At 31.9% G+C, this 21365-nt stretch overlaps 1 protein-coding gene across 1 annotated transcript in view; it reads left to right on the top strand.

Moving 5' to 3' along the window:
• The first annotated feature begins 8652 nt into the window (after nt 1-8652).
• Nucleotides 8653-21365, top strand: part of LOC142330701 (putative inorganic phosphate cotransporter) — a 33401-nt gene continuing 20688 nt past the window's right edge. Inside the window, exons 1-3 of the mRNA XM_075376148.1 lie at nt 8653-8715; nt 14709-14920; nt 18003-18233. Of these exons, the coding sequence (XP_075232263.1) occupies nt 14738-14920; nt 18003-18233 (414 nt within the window). The 5' untranslated portion in view covers nt 8653-8715; nt 14709-14737. The remainder of the gene's footprint in view (nt 8716-14708; nt 14921-18002; nt 18234-21365) is intronic.

Raw genomic sequence — 21365 nt, 5'->3', positions numbered from 1 at the left:
TTTCCTAAGCAGTGTCTGTTGCTTAGAACCCTGATTTAAATAGGGTAGGAGATAAAACAAATTAATAGAAAATACTTTTTTAAGATTTTTCTAAAAAGAGATAGTAATACAATCTGATGGAAATTTCTTTATGATGAGCAGGAGTACACTTAAATCCCTGTCTTATTTAAAATTCTTTTTCTTGTGTATAAAAGGACAATTACTGAGTACTCAATATATGGCAAAATCACATTCTTACTAAAGATCATTGGCCAAATTGTAAAGATAAGTGGTAAGATAAACGAAGAATAAAGATAAACGGTACAGTAAATGGACATTCAATTATATAGATTTTGAGTAAACAATCAAGCACAACCCATAACAACAGAATCAACATTTGCAAATAATTTCATATAACTAGACACAAATATCAGATAAATATATATATCGCATCTTGTGTATCATAACAGTTAATTTAATTTGAATCATACTGAAATCAAACTTAGTCAAACAGAAATAAAATTATCCACATACTAAATCTGACAAAAACAAATTTTTAAAATAACCATTTAAAACAATTTCCTAACCATTAAAAAGACAAGAACAGTGTACATCCAGTACTATTTATTTAGTAGCTACATAATATGTCCAAAAAGATTTTCTGGAAGCACATATTTTATATACTTAGAAATTGAGTTCTTTAAAAATGTTTCACTGTACAATTTTAATTTTATATGATGCAATTTAAATTACTAACTAAATGCACATATTAGTAAATGTTGTATTTGCTAACACCTAATCGCAAATTAACAACATTTTCTCAGAAATATCTATTTTGGTATTCATATTTATTACATTTTTTTGTTGTTTTTGTTATAGATGAGTCTCTCTAGTGGGTAAGTCTCTCCAACAGCTTACCCAGGGTGCTGAGCAAGCATATCGGACGATATGAGACACCACTCTCAAGCATGTCTCTCTTCTTTGGCACCAGGACCAACCGCGCTTCCTTCCAACAGGAAGGAAAGCAACAGCTCTCCAAAGCTGTATTATAGGTGTCCTGTATGACCCAAGGATGTCTTGTCACCATTAATTGAACGAGTGATCCAGGGACTTCGTTCAACCCCGGACTATTATCTGCACTAATTCGCTTGGCCGCCAGTCTCAGCTTCTCAATGGAGAATCTTTGCTCATGCTTCAGGGCTATCTCATTCCACGGGGCTTCAGCTACTGGGAACAGCTCCTCGACAACCTGAAGTGTTGTCTCTTGATATAGAGGGTGTATGGGAGCGCCTAACTTGTTCATGACAATTTTATATGCACCCTCCCCCATGGATTAACGTCCAGATCTGCAACCAGCTCCACCCAGGCCTTAAGGAGGCCTTGGCCTCCTTAATGGCCGCACAAAGGGACTTTCTTGCTTGTCGGTATGCAACAAGTAACTTGTCTACATCATTAGAAGCTCTTCTCATTGCCCTCAGAAGTTTCCTTCTAGCAGCGATTGTAGCTACTCTCCTGGTAGAAATCTCATCAGTCCACCAGTGGACTCTTCTCTTTACCGGCCCCTCAGGTCGTCCACCTCGACTATACACATCACACAGTACCTCCATGCCATTCATGTGTGATCGCCCGAGCAGGGTCCAACCGATCAGCCATCCTGTCCACAATACGTTTGGCCTGAAGTTCTGAGGGCCGCTACCTTTGACGGGCAGGGATTCCCGACCTTCCACACTCTACCGTGAACATAATAGCCAAGTGGTCACTCGCCAGTTCTTCTTCAGAAATCCGCCAGTCCTGATCCAATGGGCAATCCCATCAGAGGATGCGGTAACATCCACAACCGAGCCTTGCCCCCTGCCAACGAAGGTGGGCGAGGACCCAGTATTATGCGTCACAAGGCCAGCCGCAATAAACATAGCAGCAAGTATGTAGCCTTTTGGAGTAGATCTCATACCACGTAACTCTCGACATTCGGAGTTATAATCTCCAGTAAGTACCACAGGTTTCCTAGAACTGCATATACAGGCCTGTAAGTCATCAATAAATTGCTGAAACCTCTCATTTCCAGAATTCGGGGAAATGTATTTCTTATGGGAAATACAAACCCAAATAAAAAATAAAAAAGCGGTATTAATCGATGTCCAAAATTCACGAAAATTCACAGGCACATTCACAATTCACTAACCAACAATGTACAACCAAACAAAAAACACCAAAAAACCGAACTAAATAGCAAAAATCGCAGAGCGGAACATTTTGACATCTATTTTCTTTTTCTATTTTTCTATTTTTTTTTGACGATCTGTATATTTAATTTTTTTAAATAATTTATTGTATTCCCGACTTCAAAATCAGAGCCATCAATTTTTAAAATAGCATCAAAAACAATCATATGAAAAACAGTACAAGGTGAAATAAAATTATCAATGATCATTGGTGGTTTTTTTCTCTCCCTTACCACTGAGGTTGTTCCTGCTTTTTAAAGCATTGCACAACCTCAGTGGGTGTCTTGTCTCAAACCTTTCGAGACCCCATGAGATCCGATAAAGTCGCGTCCCACGGGGGGCGTTCACCCGGCAGGTCGGGACTCGGTCTTCACTTTGCCATGCCTCTAACCAGGGCCCACCCAGGGGAGCCCCGGCCGGGACTACGGTCACTCATCGAGAGAGGCCCACCTAAGCGAGCCTCAATCTCATGAGTGGGGATGCCCTCAGAATTTCCTACTAGAATCCTTAAGCCCCGTCCCAGTCCCTGCCATACTTCTCTTTTGTACCAATTATTCTGGTCGCCAAAGTCACAACCAGATTCCATTCGCGTCTGTCATAATAATCAATTTTCTGCCATAACTTGGTTATTTGTTAACCGATTTAAAAAAATAAAAAGTCATTTTGTTCAAAATAAAAGGTTTAATGTTTTAGCATAAAAATACATTTTGATAAAACCAATATTTACGGAGATATAATGGATTGAAAAATAAACATGGCCGCCATTTTGTAATTTGCGAAGGTATTTAATTTCTGATTTTTTAATAATTTTAAAACTTTATTACCAAGACGCTTACCAAATATTAAGGTGATTCGTCTATCCGAACTTGAGATATAAATTTTTACATGAAAATAACAAAATGGCGGACAGGGGAAGAATGAAGGAGAAATTGTCATTTTTCCTAAGGATACTTTATGTTTAATTTTATAAGTAGAATCCGAAAAAGTATAGCCAGCCTACCATTTTTAGAAAAATTTTGTATATATATTTCACTTTCTTGTGGATAAGATAACTCCCCTAATTTTTTGCCAATCACTTTCAAATTGATACATAAAATATAACGACCCAAAATATCGGTAATGGATTTCGTTAATGGGAAAAATCGGACCATGGGCGGGGGAAAATGGGGGCTTTTTCGAAAAAATAATATCGATATAACTTTCTTATTAAGTAAAATATCGAATTCGTTTAAAGTTCCTACTATTCTTGGTCTAAAACTTATTTAACTAAAGTTTTTTATATCACTAACCATTGGCCCAGGGGGTGGAAAAATGGAGTTTCGAAAACAAAAATATCATATCTCCGTTAATAGACGTAGTATCGAATCGGTTTAAAGTGGTCATTAGTCCTCTAAACATTACCTAAAACTTTTGTATGAAACAATTTTTGATATGACCAACTCTTACAGCAAGGGATGACGAAAATGTTGCTGGAATTATAAGAAAGTGGTGCTTGTATGCTAAACTTGTGAAACTTTTTTCATATGCAATCATTGTCGTATTGAGTAAATTTGAAGTTTTTCTTAACTTTAAGGTGAAAATCTTTTTTATCCCCTACTTATCACCGGTGAAATCTACCTCAGCCTTCCGGTGTGCCGAAAGGAAAATTTTTTCGGTTCCTTTATTTTAGAAAAAACTTTAACCATGGTCTTCAAAAGGCCCAGAAAAAACATTTTTTGGAGCAGCACCCCCCACTAATTTTAGCTACGAGCCGCCACTGAAACCAACGGTTGCAAAGATATTATTAACAATTACAAAATTTTACATGGCTGTCGTTTTGAAATGGATTGAGTGATCAGCTTCTCTATTTTTATACAAGTAAACCTCTAGGTGCTGTAGAAGTATACGGAACGGAACGGAACGCAAGAATGGCGGGAGTTTCAATATTTCTCCCTACAGATCGCAGAGCCTGGACAATATCCCTTGCTGATGTATCTTTCTATTATCGGGCGAGTTTCATCGGTTATTTAGTGGCAGTTATAAATTTTAAGTTTTATTTATGGACGGATTTGGTAATTTGCGTTCCTATCCGTATGGATCAGCGTGAAATGTATTTACTGGTTCTGACCGTGGGAGACTAAGTTTTTGAGTCTAGTAATCCCGGCGTGATTCCCCATCAGTCCTTTCGGTACCAGCACCTACGAGCTAGCAGGAATGCGCCTACCGGTGCCCTAGTTATTTGGAGGGAGAAATGCGCCCCGTTCTCCGGAGGGAGTTGCATATGCTGAGTAAATGAGATTGTGGTCTCTTCGTGGGACGGTGTAGGGTGTTGTCTAGGTTTTTATACTTTTAATAAAATTTAATTGTGAAAACAGTCACTTTCGCGGCCGGAATTTTCGTGAGCTTTCCATTTATAGGTTACGCGATATAGAGGCTCTTAAGCCTGGTTTGTCATTTTTTGACTCTCGTACCGCCTCTTCACGGTGGTTCGTTTAATAAGGCATAAGGCCTAGACGTATACTAAATTTCAGTTTGATACGGTTAACCATTAATGAGAGGTTTGTATTTTGTATTTTTATGTTAAAAATACAAAATGCCGAATAGCCGGTAAACTAATCGTTTTCAAACATATGTTGATGAAAGGTTTTTTCTTTATTTCGATATAGGAGACCATCCCGTGAATTCTTGAAACGGTGTTTATAAATACTCTGAAAAAAGTATTTAAGAAACTCCAATTTAAATGAGTGGCATTTTCGTTTCTCCTCACACCTCAAAACGTAAAGAAAATTTATTTTCATCATCCAGTCCCACCATACGATCAAAATTAATACCGTAATTTTCTTTCAGAAGTCGGTAAAAAAATCAGTCATTTAAATCTATCCATTTGGTAAAAATTAAGTCTTGAACATACGTACAGATTTGTTGTTTTCTTAAACTTATATCTCCTTAAAACTGAGAAAACTCCTTCTTTTTTGATACCAGTTAAAGAAAATAATAATAATTATATTTTAAAAAACTACTGTGTCTGTATTATCAAGAACCGATATCATGTAACAAAAAGAAAGAAGAAAAAGTCGGAAAAATTACAATTGAGAGGTTATTTTGACATTTTTGTATGCGTTTTTTTAAGTTTATGAGTTAGATGAATTATAAATGTGTTTTTAGATCATTATTATTATAAATTTGTTTTTGTTTTTTTTCTAAATTTGATATACTTTCATTATAAATTAATCATGGTTGAATCGAAATGTTGCAGTAAGCAAAAATATTTTGTAATTTATTTGAAATATGTAGTTTTACAATCATTTAATTTTTGCTCTTACTTTAAGTTTTCTCTTAGAAGTTTCATTAAGAAATTTTTAGTATATTTACTAACGGATTTACGTTTATGTTATGAAACTGGAGTGTATTTTAAAACAATGAGTTATTTTTCTAATGATTTCGTGCTACAGGTTTTATTTCATAGCAAAATAAAGTTAGTGTTGTGATATGATGTTGATATTTTTGAATTGTATAATATTTTAATGGTGTATGAGAAGGAAGTGGGTTTTAAAAATAGATGGCCTGGATTTGGTCTTGAAGGATCTGGGAGAGAGATATGTGAATGGATGGAGGAGTACTGTGGGGTTAGAATGGTCTGAAGGAAGCCCAGGGCTCATTCCAGGGACTGTAGTGAAGAAAAAAAATAGTGTAATATATTTGTAAATAAGTCGTAGAAAGAATTCACGTAAAATATTTTATTCGGTGTGGATATAATGTAAATTTGAACAACATCTTGAATGGATATAATTTTCTATAAAATTAGCTTAAAATTGAATTTTGATAATTAAAAGTTCACCCGTGCAAAAAAAATCGCTCTCGGTCAGTCGTAATCTATTTCACTACGTCAGTCTATGTTGATATCCGATCTAATAAATACTGAAAAGGATCCAAGAACTGCAAAGTGATGTTTGTCTTGTATTTTCCTTCCGTTTTGTTTCTTAGATAGTTCATTTATTAATATTGATTTTATTAGGTTATATATGTAATGGAATTTCTGTTGTCCATAAAGCGAAATTTCTGGATTTTTATTAGATGACAATGTCTCTTTAAATGATCAAACCGTACAGGTTTGTTTACTTTGAATCGCCTTAATAAAACACTAAATTTTTCATGAAAACATTAAATACTTATTATACTTACTTATATTTAGTTTTGTATATCGTCTTTTGAGCCTCCCTCGAAAAGTCAGAACGAGTTTTTTTAAGATACCAAGTGAGCTATCAGATTATTGTTTTGCACCCCAAATATGAATCATGTAGACCGATATTTTTAGAAAATTAAAAATTTTAACTTATTGAGTTTAAATTTATGAATCTGCAATCTTTTCAAAAAAAAATTTTAAAAAATGATCTTTTGCGTACAAAATTGCAAATCCAATACCATAAAACCAGAGAACAGAACTGTAATTCAACATAATAAGATGGACTTACGAGAAAGGATCTTATTTTGTTTCTGATTTCTTTTTTAATAAATTATCAAGCCATTTTAAACAAAATTAAAAGATTTTCTTTTACACGAAGAATATTACTATAATTATATATTATTTATAAATTGCTTATTAAATAATTATTTTTAATTTAAAATTATATTTAATTTAATTTTTAAATAAGAAAATAAAACAAAAATCCCCCGAATTTCTGCATCCCGTTAAATGTGTACATAAATACTGGTCAAATAATTTTCAATACTGGCGCGCGTACACTGAGGGAATTGCGCAGTAATATGTAAAAAAAGGTGCAAAAATTTGTAGTACCTGAGGTCGAAACGTGGAGGCCGTGTAGAGCGAGGGAGGCAGCCTTTCTGCTGAAACCCACCGTGTTGGTCTAGTGGTGAACGCGTCTTCCCAAATCAGCTGATTTGGAAGTTGAGAATTCCAGCGTTCAAATCCTAGTGAATTCAGTTATTTTTACACAGATTTGAATACTAGATCGTGGATACCGGTGTTCTTTGGTGGTTGGGTTTCAATTAACCACACATCTCAGGAATGGTCGAACTGAGAATGTACAAGACTACACTTCATTTACACACATACATATCATCCTCATTCATCCTCTGAAGAATTATATAAACGGTAGTTACCGGAGGCTAAACAGGAAAAAAGAAAGAAAGCCTTTCTGCTGAGGATGTCTTGACTCAACCACATACAAGAGTGGCTGCAACGGGCCGCTTCCGATGACTCATTAAGAAGGACCCTTATGATGCGAGAGGCGGGCTTGCATGACGGGGGGATATGACGGACCCATATCCGGACCCTGCGTAGCGTAGGGTAGGGCTGGGAAGGGTAGCTCTCCTGGGGGAAGTGTATCTCGGCATTCCAGAAGAGACGGTCGGGATATTCTTTTGATCCAGAGGGGACCCCGATAAGAGGGCCTGTAAGGGCTCTAAGCGAGGGGGGCGCTTCAACACCACGATACATAGGCACGATTGAGGCAACGTCTTTTTAGGCGATTACCAGATTATTTTTTCGTATCTATTTTATATTTAGTATCGTCATGCATTTACCTTAATCTGTTTAATTTGTTTATTTTTAAATAGTTAATATGAACTGAATGAATAGTTAATATGAAATTTTGAAATAGTTAATTGTGTATTTTGTTATGCTGCTCTTCTCAAGGTATTACACATTTCTCCTTGATCCATCCAGACAGATAGTAGGACCTTTTTTGATCAGTTTAGTAGCATGCCTACACACTTCTCTCGTTATCAATGTAATGTATTACCGATCAGAATGAAGTTTTATTTATATTGTAATAATAACTTTTTTGTACCGATGTTTCCTTAAATTCAACCACAAGATGGGTGAATAAGAAGATTTTTTACCATTTTTTTTACTAATTTTAGATGGAAGCTATTTCAAAATAACTCTGTTCCTGGTTGAACAGTAAAGATTAATCAGAGGACTGTATTTTACAGCAGTAGTGTAGAAATGTCTTTTCTGAGCAGTCCTTGAACTTTAGCGTTACCAAACACGTGCCGATCACGTGATCAGTGACGTCCTTAAAAGAAAAGGTCAAATGTAAAAAAAAATAAATAAATAAAATAAAATATTTAAAAAAAGTAATTAAATATAAAAAAGTAAAAACATTTGTTTTAATAATAGAAATAAAATAGATAATAAATAAATAAATTGCTACGTACTGAAAATACGTCGTACGCGCGATGATATTACAATAACATTTGTTTACTAATTAACTTATTTATTTCAAAGTTATCTAGTGATAATACATTTGCGTCAGTGTTAAAGTCTGCGAATTCACTTGTTATACGATAATTTCCGTTGCGTTGTTTCAGACTTGTTTTCTTCATTACAAAGTTATCGAATGATAATGCATTTGTGTCAATGATAAAGCTAAAGGATTTATATAAATAACCGCAAACTTTTCATTGTGTTCATACCATGTTCCAAGTCTCCAGTCTGTACTGTACGGATTCTACTTTTTCTTTTACATTACCTACACCATCTTTCTTTTACACCATCTTCGTTATCATTCAGGTGAGTGAAACGACTTTAAAAAATACTTAAACATTTTAAATTAAGTAAATAATTACGCGCTTTAAACAATATCTATAAAATATAAAAAATTGTAACAAGATTATACTGGTCCTGTACGGATGTAGGGTAATGGGTATCCATGATGTCGGGTTTCTTCCAATTACGAAGAAAGAAAGAGAAAATAAATAAAGAGAAATCTAGAAGGAAGTAAAAAGGACTCTTTCTGAGAATAATGGGTCCGTTTATCAATTTGGTCTTTGTAATACAGACAATGGCAACTCCGAAAGCTTCTATTCGACTAAAAGGATTACTGGACTGAAAACAAACGTGGGGGCGCGGACAATGAAAATTATTACGCTTCAACAATTAAAAGGATGATTCGGGTACTGGTTATGCTGGCCAGGAGGTGTAAATACTTCTTGTGATAACAGCGATAACAGTAAGCGTGTGGTAACAACGATCGAAGAGTGCATCACGAGTATCCTATTGTGAACGGTGGTTGAGTACAAGAATTTATTCGGCGAGTTATTGGTAAAAAATAGTGAAAGTGACGGTATTCTATTAATTCGTAAAGTATGGAATGTAAAAATTTTTTTGTGAGCAGTAAAAGTAATAACACTCGCAGAAAGTGAATTGTACGAATTTTAGACTTGCTGTTGTTATCTTGTTGTTAATACATTAGTTTCTAACAGTCATAAAGTTGTTAGTAAATTAGGGTGTATTTTGATATTTATAACCCAACTGGGGGAGTCATTAAATAAATAAATCTTGGTATTTTATTTGGATTACTATTTTGTATGTTAATAAGTGTGTATATATACACACGAGGTCTGTTTAGAAAATAACCGAATTTGTATTTTTTTAATCTTTATTATTAGTGTTACAGATTATTGGTCCTTGTCCCTTTCAAAGTACTCCATTCTCCTATCCACAAATATTTCCCAGCGGTGTTTCCACTTCGCGAAGCAGTCCTGGATAACTTCATTTGAAATGGCCTTTAAGGTCCATGACGAATCTGCTTTAACGTCATCAATAGTCTCAAAACGGCATCCTTTCATCACTGATTTTAATTTCGGAAATAAGAAAAAATCGCAAGGAGCCAGGTCTGGCGAGTAGGGAGGTTGAGGGAGAATAGTCATCTGATTTTTAGCACAGAACTGACGAATTGACAAAGCTGAGTACGTGGGCGCATTGTCGTGGTGAAGTAACCATGAGTTGTCTCGTCACAACTCTGGTTTTTGTTTGCGATGTCTCCCGTTATGATCCTTTGCATGGATGTTTCATCGTCATTCGCTTGTTCCAAGAAGTTGCCGACAAACGTCCACTCGATGCTTTCTGCTGTTCGGTCACCAAATGAGGAACAAACTTAGCTGCAACTCAATGCATGTTCAATTTTTCAGTCAAAATGTCATGGCATGATCCAATTGAGATGCTAACTAATTTTCTGACATTCAATCGGCGATTTGCACGCACCAGATCGTTGATTTTCTGAACGCGGGTATCGTCAGTTGAAGTCGAAGGCCTTCCTGGTCGTGGATCATCTTCAAATGACTGATGACCACTTTTAAATCAAACCATTTGTAGCATTGCGTAAGTTGAAACGTTTCTGTGAAAGTTTTACCCCAGTTTCACGCAAAATTTTACGTTGTAGCGTTCCTCCCAAAAATCGCTATTAATACTGAAATACGTTGCACTCAAATAACAGTAACATGAAAACTAGGCGAGATATCAACAATCCAAGAACATGTAGTTACAGAGGAATTTATGCGAAACACAAGTGTTAACCGAATGTCACTAAATATCTTCGTTGGCGCGTAATTATAAATGTTTGGTTACTTTCTAAACCGACCTCGTATATATAGATTATATATACAAATATATATAAATATTTGTCATTATTTTATTTTATATTTTTTTAAAGTAATAAATATAGTTATGAGAAATGTTTACGTTTCTTACGCTCTCAATATCATTGTCGAACCGCGAACATGCGACAATATTTATTGTAAAATTACGCACTTAATATAATTTACTTTCCTACTTTATTACGCACATTATTTACAAACAAATGTACTAGTTAATTTTTTATAATATAAGATATTAATTATTCACTAAAAACAATTAATATTTGCGGTCGTTTTTAGAATTAAAATTGACTGTTTAAATAATAATACATTCCTCTTTTCAATTTGAGTACTGGTTATCTCGCAACTTCTCACCCGGACAAAGAAACTTAGGTTATAGAAATGGTAAAAGAAATTCTTTCCAACAAACATTGCCTTGTCTGTCTGTAAGCATAATTTATTTATTTTTCTTTTAATTGAGGTGTTCTCTGGAAGAAGAGAACATAACTGAAAACTATGTTTTGAGAAAAATGGGATGAAAGAAGTATTTGTTTCATTATACATTTTTTTTAAATGTACGGTAGTTGATTGTGAATTATTATAGTATCTGGTAATAGCAAATTATTTACAATTTACAACAAAAAATAAATAAAAAGTGGGGTTATGTTTCCTTTTTCCACAGAATAAAGAAATGTTGTATGTATTATAATAAAATTGTTTACTATCTCACTATAGCATTTATTTTACATTTCATATTTACCAAGTATTCTTTACAAGAACCAGTCGGTTACATATTCAATAAAACCAACATTTACAATTTAAAATTTTGTTCTGTTCTGTCTAAGGAAATAAAAGTGCGGACCAATACTTAAAAATTATTTTGTTGATTTAGTAGGCAATAAAAATATAATTTTCGTAACATCTATGCTACCTTAAATAAACTGAGATTACTTGAAAGAATATTTGCAATGATTTAAATATTCATTTTATCAAAAATCATTTCATACTACATTATATCAGTCATTTAAAAGTCTAAACAAGGCCCTTATGGCTTTTTCTTTGTCTCTGCTAACTGGAGCAAAAGGATTAGTATGAAGAGGTAGATTTATTTCGGTAACACTTTTATTCCAAATAACAAATGGTAGCCAGTAATCCATTTTGTAAGTTTTGAACACAATAAGGTACAATTGCATTTATAACTCATTGTAATGTATTTTTGTATTTGAAATGTACTTCTTGAATTTTGAAATTTCCGAAGAAAGAACCAAGTAACCTCTTTCACTCTTTAATCAAATTCCTATCCATTATAACAGTGAAAGACGATGAGTTTTTCTTCAAAGAACCATACCTTCCAAATATGGGACAGCTGTAGAAACCTATTCTTTTTTTAAATATTACTAATAAACTAAAATATCGATCACGCTGGTTGAAAGAGTGACCTCCTACAGGATAAATGTGTTGAATTTACACTCTAAACCTTTTTTAAACCCACGTACAAGTGAAACTACAAGGTAATTTTTAATCTGACCTCCTGCAGAATCATAACTTCAGTATTTCTAATAGAAGGAAGTATTCAATTTCGTCGCGAGTTAAGTTCCACTCGATGTACAATATCCCGTCGATCGCTAACTATTTTCTCAGTTTTGAAATTATATGGCGTATCATGTCGCAGGGTCATTTCGTTTCGAGGAGTAAACTTTCGGAAAATTGAACGATATGCAGTGCGAGGTATGTTCGACGAAATCTTTCAACAAAGGTTTATGTATCTAATATAGAAGCATTTTAGCTGCTTCATCGTTGACCGAGTCGAAAGATAATGTATTAACGGCGTGCTCCATAGGATTATATATTGCTCGATCCTCCTCCTTTAAATTTTGTTTTTAGGATAGACCTAGTACTTGGAAACGAACTCGTTGAACTGCCTCAGGATGACGTGGCACCGTAACCCGAAGAGCCCGTGGTCTTTTCTGCCGGTTCTCGTCACCTTGGAGAATTTTCTTTATTCGTAGTTTGTGTTCTTTAAAAAATATAGCATACCGTTTTTGAAACGGACCGTCTTGTTCATATCCCCTGGCATTCCGAGAAACGATTGGAGAAGAGTTCTGTCCTAATCGTAGCTAAGGCGTATTCATCTACCTCCGATACGTAATCCTCGTTATGTATGAGATACATCTTTCTGATGAACGTGCTCATAACCCCGTTGATCTTACACGGTTGAGCGATGTTGACGTGAGAACATGCGCTTTTCGGATATCCGCTGGTCAAACGTTGCGTGTGGAGGTCGAACGAGTATTATTTTGTCCGCGAATATCATGATATCCGTTGAGTACTTGGTACGCGCTATGGAGAAACTTCAACTGTCAATGATTACCAGCGGTCTTCTGTAGCTTTAAGTATCGTGGGTAATTAAACTGAAAAGTAAATATATATAAAGAGCGTAATTTTATAACTAACATAATGTAGAAGGAAGATTTTATAGATAACATACAAGAAAAAGTAGAATCCTTACTTTATAGACTGGAGACTTATAACATAGTATAAACACAATGAAAATTTGGCGGGTATTTACATAAATCCGTTAGGCTTTATCACTGACGCAAATGCATTATCACTAGATAACTTTGAAATAAACAAGTTAATTAGTAAACAATGTTATTGCAATATCATCAAAACTTTCCGATCACGTTATTGACGTGTTTCCAGCTCGAGAAAATTTATTATTTATCTATTATCTATATTTTTTATTATAAACAAAAATTCATTTTTATTTTTTTAATAAATTTTTTTTTAACATTTAGTTTTTATGACATTACCTTTTTTCCTGTTTAGCCTTCAGGAATCACCGTGAGATATTACTTAAGATGATGAATGAAGATGATATGTATAAGTGTAGTCTTGTACAGTCTCAGGTCAATCATTTCAGAGATCTGTGGTTGATTGAAACCCAACCACCAAAGAACACCACTATCCACGATCTAGTATTCAAACCTGTATAAAAGTAACTGTAACTGCCTTTACTATGATTTGAACGTTGGAACTCTCGACTTCGAAATTAGCAGATTTGCGAAGACGCGTTCACCACTAGACCAACCCGGTGGGTCTTTATAACATTACCTATCACACGTGATCAGCACTTGTTTGATGATGTCATCGATTGCATGGTGTATAAAATTCAAAATCTGTACAGAAAATACATTTCTATACTACTTAGATTTTAATTTTTTATAATGTAGTGAATTATACTCTTAGAAAAGTAAAGTTTTATTTTAGTTAAAACTAAAATTTTATCTTAGTTTTAAAATATAACTATTGTTTTGTAAGAGCTAACTATTATTTGGTTCTCGTTAATAACATTTCGAAAACGGATTTAGTTTTATTTAGGTACTTCATTTATCAAAATTTGAAAACTGTTCTTGAGATAACATATGAGTATGTTTACTAAACATTGAAACTGTTTCCCAGTTTTCATAATTAGGTGAAAATGTTCTTGTTCATATGAATTAAGCCTAATATAAAATTAAACTGTTTTCACTTTATTTGTTTGTTTCCCGTTGTTGTTCTTCACAGATTCAAATGTATGATTGTATATTACTATGCCAAGTCATCGAAATGCACATGTTATTCAGCCCTATTTATACACATACATACATACATACATGACATCTTCTATCTGTTCTGGGATTGGGTATGAACATCATTACTCCTGAGAAAACTATTCTACTGGTATCTCTTTTGTACCTTGTTTGCTTTTATATACATCACAACCATAAGAAAAAGACTCTTACTCAATGTATCTATAGTGAAACATCGAGTTGTGTATATTGTTTCAGCTTAGCAAGGAAAGTTATTTGTGCGGTATCTATAAAAATTTTTCTGTCAATTGCCGTAGATGCATTTTATTCATTGTTATGTTTGTGTTTATTATAAGACTGAAGCAGTTTAAATTTATGCATAAATGACAAAATCTGTTTTAATAAAGTACTTAAATTAATTTAAACCATCTACCAACTTACTTCTTTCCTTTATTTGCAGTGAAAAATAAGTTTACAACTCTTGTCAAAAAACAGGTAACGTGTTAAAATAGATTAAGCTGTTAAAAATATTTTAACTTATCAAAATCACATTCTCTGATTGATTTTTTTTTAATAGGCTGTATTCCACAACGTTACGTAATAATAATGATGGCATTTCTTGGAGTTGCAATCTTTTACATGATGAGAAACTGTTTATCCATGGCTATAACAGCAATGGTGAAATATCCCATACAAGCGGGAGATGAAACAGAATCAAGCGACAGATGCCCTTTTTTTGAATTTGAAACAGAAGAACCAGAAATTAAGTTGCACTCAAAATTAGAATCTGTATGTATTTTACTCATTGTATTTTTTAAGCATTAATTAACCGTATTAAACTTCATTTATAGGATATAAATGATGCTATTTTTTCTTTAAAAAAAACTCTTTTTATATGCATGGATATGGAAATGAGTTGCCAGTTTTTTCAAAGCATTGTTTCTTATTCAGTGGTGCTGTTATTAATGAGATATGTCTTAAAGTGGGCAAGAGGTTTCACCTTCGACCTTTTATTTTCATCAAGTCGTATGTAATATTAATAGTTCTCAGTTCTTATAGTATACTATACTACACTCGTAGATGGAGAATTTTAATCTACCAGAAACTTCCTGCTGATTTGGAAGATAAAATTGTCTGGTGTCAGTGACATATCATTGGACTTCATACAAAACACATATATAATTTTGAAATTCAGGTGAAGTCCTCATTTACTTTGATATGTTGTGTAATTTAACTTCAAAAGGTGAAAAGAATCTGTAATAGTTAATACATGTTACAAAAAAAAAAGTGTTGGCTGTAATGCTATGTATTACAGTAGACAGCCAAAAATTACAGTCATTCTTAATATTAAATAGAAAACAATGTTAAAAAACTAGAAATTTCCCAATGATGCAATAATGCGTGTCCACAAGAATGATTAGATGACTTCCAAAATTATGGAAGACTGGGTAAAATTCATCTGGAACAGAAGATCAGGAACATCTGAAAACCTAAAAACATGCTTATAGCCTATAGTGATATGGACTCAGTGAAGAAGGCTATATAATTTTTATGAGGATTTTTTTTTTTAATATTGCTACATACTGCTTGCCAAGCCCACTGAAATTCAGGTGCTATGTAGTTTTACAAGAAACAATTTTTCATTCTTTTCTGTCACAGAGACTGAATGTATGACAAAGACCATTACTTTCAGAAAGAAATTTAGTTATTTTTTATTTAAAATTAATTATACTATTGAAGGATCATCAGCTAAAAGAAATAACAAAAATACCCATTAACAAAAATTAATTAGGAAATTGTTTAATGTAAGTAAATTAATAAATCTAAACAGGATCAATGGAAATGTTGTTCTTTGTGGTGGATTGATAGTGTCTCGATCTATCATTCTGGGGTTCCTGAGGTCAAAACCTGGTGAACCATGGCATTTTCATAAACTCCAAAATTCCATATCCATATTCCCATGTCCAAGCTTCAAAAGCTGTGATGAATTAATTGATCTTTAAAAAAACGAAAATAATTTTAGAAATAGTTTCAAATTGATTTGAGAAAAAATACAAACATTGTTAGCAAAATTAAAAATAAATAAATATGGTTTGAGAAAATAACCAACAACTTTTTTTTTTAAATTAAATAATATTATATATATTATAAATAACGTATCTAAATTTTTCTTAAAACTCCAAAAATGTTTAAAAAATATTTATGTTCATATTGTTCTTATAGCCATTATGGTAAGAAAATATCCCATTAGAAATATTATGTTTTTTGACTTTCCAGTTTTTCTTAATTTATACTTTATTTACTTGTTCTTTATATTTGTTCAAAATTATTACAATGATACTGATCTTAACCTGTGCACTCTGTTGACATAAGCAGAACAGTTTATCTAAAAAAAAGAATTTAATATATATAAAAATGATATTCAAGCAAGCAAATGGAAAAAATACTCATTTCTGATTGGAATGGGAGTCACTACACCCCCAGCATATATTTTAAAATGCTAAACAGCCCAAGTTTGAATCAGCTAAGATCAAATCAACCTGCTAATATCTTAAAATTGGATAAGCTATTTAAGAGTGATACCTGAACAGATAAATATTAATTTTTATTATGTAGATACATGTTTTGCTTGATTTGTCAATGTATTTTAAAAGCACTTGTGATCTTGTGACAGTATGTTTTGTGTGACTTTTTTGGTGACATTAGTGCTGCTGTTTGGTGGAGCAGTCTTCCAGCTGATTTTATTACTGGCAATGACCAATCGATTTATATAGAATCCTAAAAGTCTTTACACCCCTGATGTAATTTCATTGATTCAGGACTTTCTACTGTAAAGCTCCCTTGCTTCATCACAAAGGAAGCCTGTATCCCTTATTTGTGTAGTAAATATACCTGTAGTTTGACATCCATGGATTACCAGACTAGGATGTGTTGTTAATTAAAACCCCAATTAACACAAAGTGGGGTTGGGAATAGTATAAAAGAGCTAAAAAAATTAAAGTATACTTATAACTATTTCAGCTGGCCTTGAACACTCTGGTATTTTTTGTAGGATCTGCAGATGTCAATGATTGAAATGAAATAGACATCACCTCTATGGACTCATAAATTTTATTTGAACAATAACAAAGCAGTCTTTTCAATCAAACTTAATAAAAATTATAGTTTGTTATAAAGTAATAAAATTATTTAACCTATTGAAGTTTGAATGTTTTACTTCTATCTAAAATTCATCTATTTTTGTCTGTTTTATTTCGTAATAGCTCATTTTCATAATCTCAGTTATAATTAAAACTTTGTTAAAACATTGTTTAAACAAAGTTAATTAAAACTTAGTTGTTTAAACATTGTTATTAGAATAACAATGTTTGACTTCATAAGTTAAAAGTGTGCCCATCATCATACACAATTTTTATTACACGAAGAAAAAAAAATTTAAACAAAATGTTAAAAATTGATACACTAAACATTATTGCTTCAAAGTTCTATAATCTTATATTTAATTATTAATAAAGTCAGCAGTTATCTCAAAAGGAATTATTCAAATGATTTTTGGCATACAGATTTTAGAATCCTATACCTTATTTATAATTAAGATTATTTTTATGCATCAGACCTAAGAGCCAGCTAGGACCTAGATTACCACTCTGTGAAAAACTGGTTACCAGATAAAGTATATAACAATCTTGAGCAATAATCAGTAGTGTGTACTTTTAGGAAAATTTTTCTTTTGTTAGACTGCTAATCCTTTAACATAAGAATTAATGAAATTAATATTTCATCAACTTTGTAACTGGTAATAAATGGATTACTCATTTTAAGAAAATTAATGTAAAATAATTCAGTCAGTAATTCATGTAACTATTTGCAGTTTACTGTGGATTGGGATGAGGAAGTACAAGGACTTGCATTAGCTTCCTTTTATTTTGGTTATGTTATTACTCAATTACCTGGTGGCATTATAGCATACTACTTGGGTGCTAAACATGTTTTAGGTTTTGGTACTTTATTTACTGCAATAATCACACTGCTTTCCCCATTTGCAGTGAAAATTAATTACTATGTTTTTATTGCTGCACGTGTTATCGCTGGACTTGCATCAGTAAGTATTATTGAATAACTTTAATCGACATATATAATTAACTTATTTGCATTATTAAGTAAATAGAACATTATACATATTTAATGTTTTTGTTTCTTTATTTTGTTAAATTAAAGAAAATACATACATTTAATAGCAAGAGGTTGTAAAATCACCCCAGTTAATAATAGAATAATAAAATGACATATTTGAAATTACTGTACTTATTTGAATTTATAAAATATCACTTTCATACGTGTGACCAAATATAAATGAGTAAATGTTAAAAAAAAAAGAAAAATAATTCAGTACTTCTTGTTAAATAAATTATTTAATAACAAATATCCTTTGATACCAATCGCTTATCGTATTAATTTGAAAGAGACAATGATGTGGTGAAAGACATTCTTGAAAAAATAAATTATAAAAAAACATAGCTGGAACATATGTGATGATTTGAAAGTTGTTGCTATTTTGTTAGACATGCAGTTAGGCTATACTAAGTACATGTGTTTTCTTTGTGAATGGGACAGCCGAGCTAGGGATAAACATTATGTTACCAAAGAGTGGATGAAACGAGACAACATAACTCCAAATGGGAAAAATATTATTCGTGAGTTCTTAGTTGAACCCAAAAAAATATTTTTACCTCCCTCCATATCAAGCTAGGACAAATGAAAAATTTTATAAAAGCAATGAAGAAAGGATAGTCCCAGATTTTTGTACATCAGGCAAAAATGTACGAATGTAAGTGAAGGAAAAATTAAAGAAAGACTATTTGCTGGTCCTCAAGTAAGAGAGTTGGTCAGATTTATTTAACTTGATGGGCTTCATTTAAAGATGTTTGCAAAAATTTTCTCAGCAAAAAAAAAATCCGACAATTACCACAATTTGTTAATCAACATCTTACTTTATACAGAGCTATGGAATGTAATATGTATTTGAAAATACATTTCCTCCATTCACATCTGGGTTTTTTCTCGGACAAACTCGGAGACATAAGTGACAAACACATTGAATGTTTCCACAAAGACATTTCGGTGATGGAAAGCTGCTATAAAGGGAAATGGAATACTAATGTGCTAGCCGATTACTGTTGGACATTAATTTAGGATGTGCCTGAGGCTATTTACAAAACAAAAGAATCAGAAAAATCATTCTAACACAGATATTGCCATGCAAAATTATAAATTTTACAGATTTTAACTATATTTTTCCTTAATTTTTTTTTAAGCATAATTTATTTAAAACTCTAAGGGTGATAGAAAAAACAGATCTGTAATGTATCCAAAAAAGCAATTCAAGAAATGGTATCACAGAGAAACATTAAAAATTTTTTTTTTCTATCAGTGTTATTAAGGTATGATAATTGATAAGAGTAATGGAGTAGTATTAATGATATAATTATATTAAATTTTGTTAATATTGAATATTTGCTATAGCACTTTTACTTCTGATATGATTCTTTAAAGTCTGCTGAATTTGTTTTCCAAAACAAAATCATGTACAGAATATTCATCCATACCTAATGTACGAAACAAAAGATTGACTTATCATAGAGTTTTAATGTAAAATCGTTTCTAAATAAATCAAATGTATAGAATCTAAACAGATTTTTCCATTCTATTTGAAATACAATTTGTAGTTTTTTAAGAAGTGAGAGTTATTTCTCAGAATCTTTCAAATAAATTTAGATGTTGAATAATACCTCATTCTCTAAATAACGTTCTAAAAGAAAGCTAGTACATTTATATTCTCACATAAATTTTCATTTCACATAAAAATTGTGAATTTAAATGTAAAAATGAATAGCTGTTATTTTTGTGCTAGATTATTATCAAGTAATTGGTATTACTTTATGTAACGTATTAAGTTGTATTTTTTTTGAAAACCCTTAAAAAGTAGTAATCTTTTAAATATTTATTTGTTCATAGATAAAAAGTTGTAAATAACAGAATAGGTTATACAGTTGCACATTTTAAAGAAATTATATACCATCAGTACATTTACTTGCAGCTTTTGTTATTATTAATAGTCTTGAATGGATTTCAAGATATTATTTTTAAAATTGGACATTAATGACTTAGATTGGTGATTCATAGCAAAAATGTAAAATAAAACTTCTTTATAATCAAAAAAATTTAAAAAAATCATACTCATTTATATTTTCATTGACTTCCGAAATGAAGGTTCTGGATTTGATTCCAGGTGAGAGGGTTGAATTTTTATGTTAAGATAGACCTTTGAGATTCACCTTTTGAGATTTTTCTATCAATAAATGATAAAAAACCTACGAATGCACCAAAATAGTAAGTTTTATAACAAAAAAACTTACCAATTACAAAATCGCTGATAATGATCCATGGATTTCCATAAATCCATGAATATTATAAAAAAATAATAAAATATTAAAACAAAAGAACTTATTTGTTTTATTATAATTAGCACAGCATACACTGTTTATTAGCTTAATTGAAACCAATATTTAAATTGGATAGTCATAATAACCATTTCTTATAAATAATGAGCATGATGATTGCCTGACATGGCAATTGATGAAAAATCCATGGTCTCAAAAAATATTTTAAATAATTAGGTAAGCTTTTGTATTAAGCTAAACTGAATGCAAAATGAATATGTTAAGATATTGATATGTTTTTACGAGTGACTTTTATTAACTATTAATTATAGCACAATACGTAACATGTTCATAAAATTATAACTAAAATGTTACATTAATAACAAATATAGCTTTGACTTTTTCAAACTATTGTAAATAAATTTCTGGAAAAATATGGTTATCCAGTTCAAGACCATGTGTTTGGTAATGAAATTTGTTATTTAATACAAAATAAACAAGTTAAGAAAATGTTATTTTTCTTTTTTATTAGATTATTTGAGTTAATAATCTCTTAATAATTATTAACACATTTTTTAAAGATTCTTTAAAACAATGTTCATTATTTTTTCAAATAAATAAAAAAAGAACTGATTTTATTACTGTCTCATAACACATTTATTGATGAGGAGAGAGCAGATTTAAAAAAATAATAACACCACTTATTTATTCAAATTCATAAATGTAGTTAAGCAGTTCTAGATTTATGATTTAATGTGGAATTTTAATCAAGCCTCACTATTAAAGACAGTTAT

This window comes from Lycorma delicatula, chromosome 9, assembly GCF_047948215.1.
Source record: "Lycorma delicatula isolate Av1 chromosome 9, ASM4794821v1, whole genome shotgun sequence".
Taxonomy (NCBI): Eukaryota; Metazoa; Arthropoda; class Insecta; order Hemiptera; family Fulgoridae; genus Lycorma; species Lycorma delicatula.
This window is presented reverse-complemented; position numbering and strand designations above follow the sequence as displayed.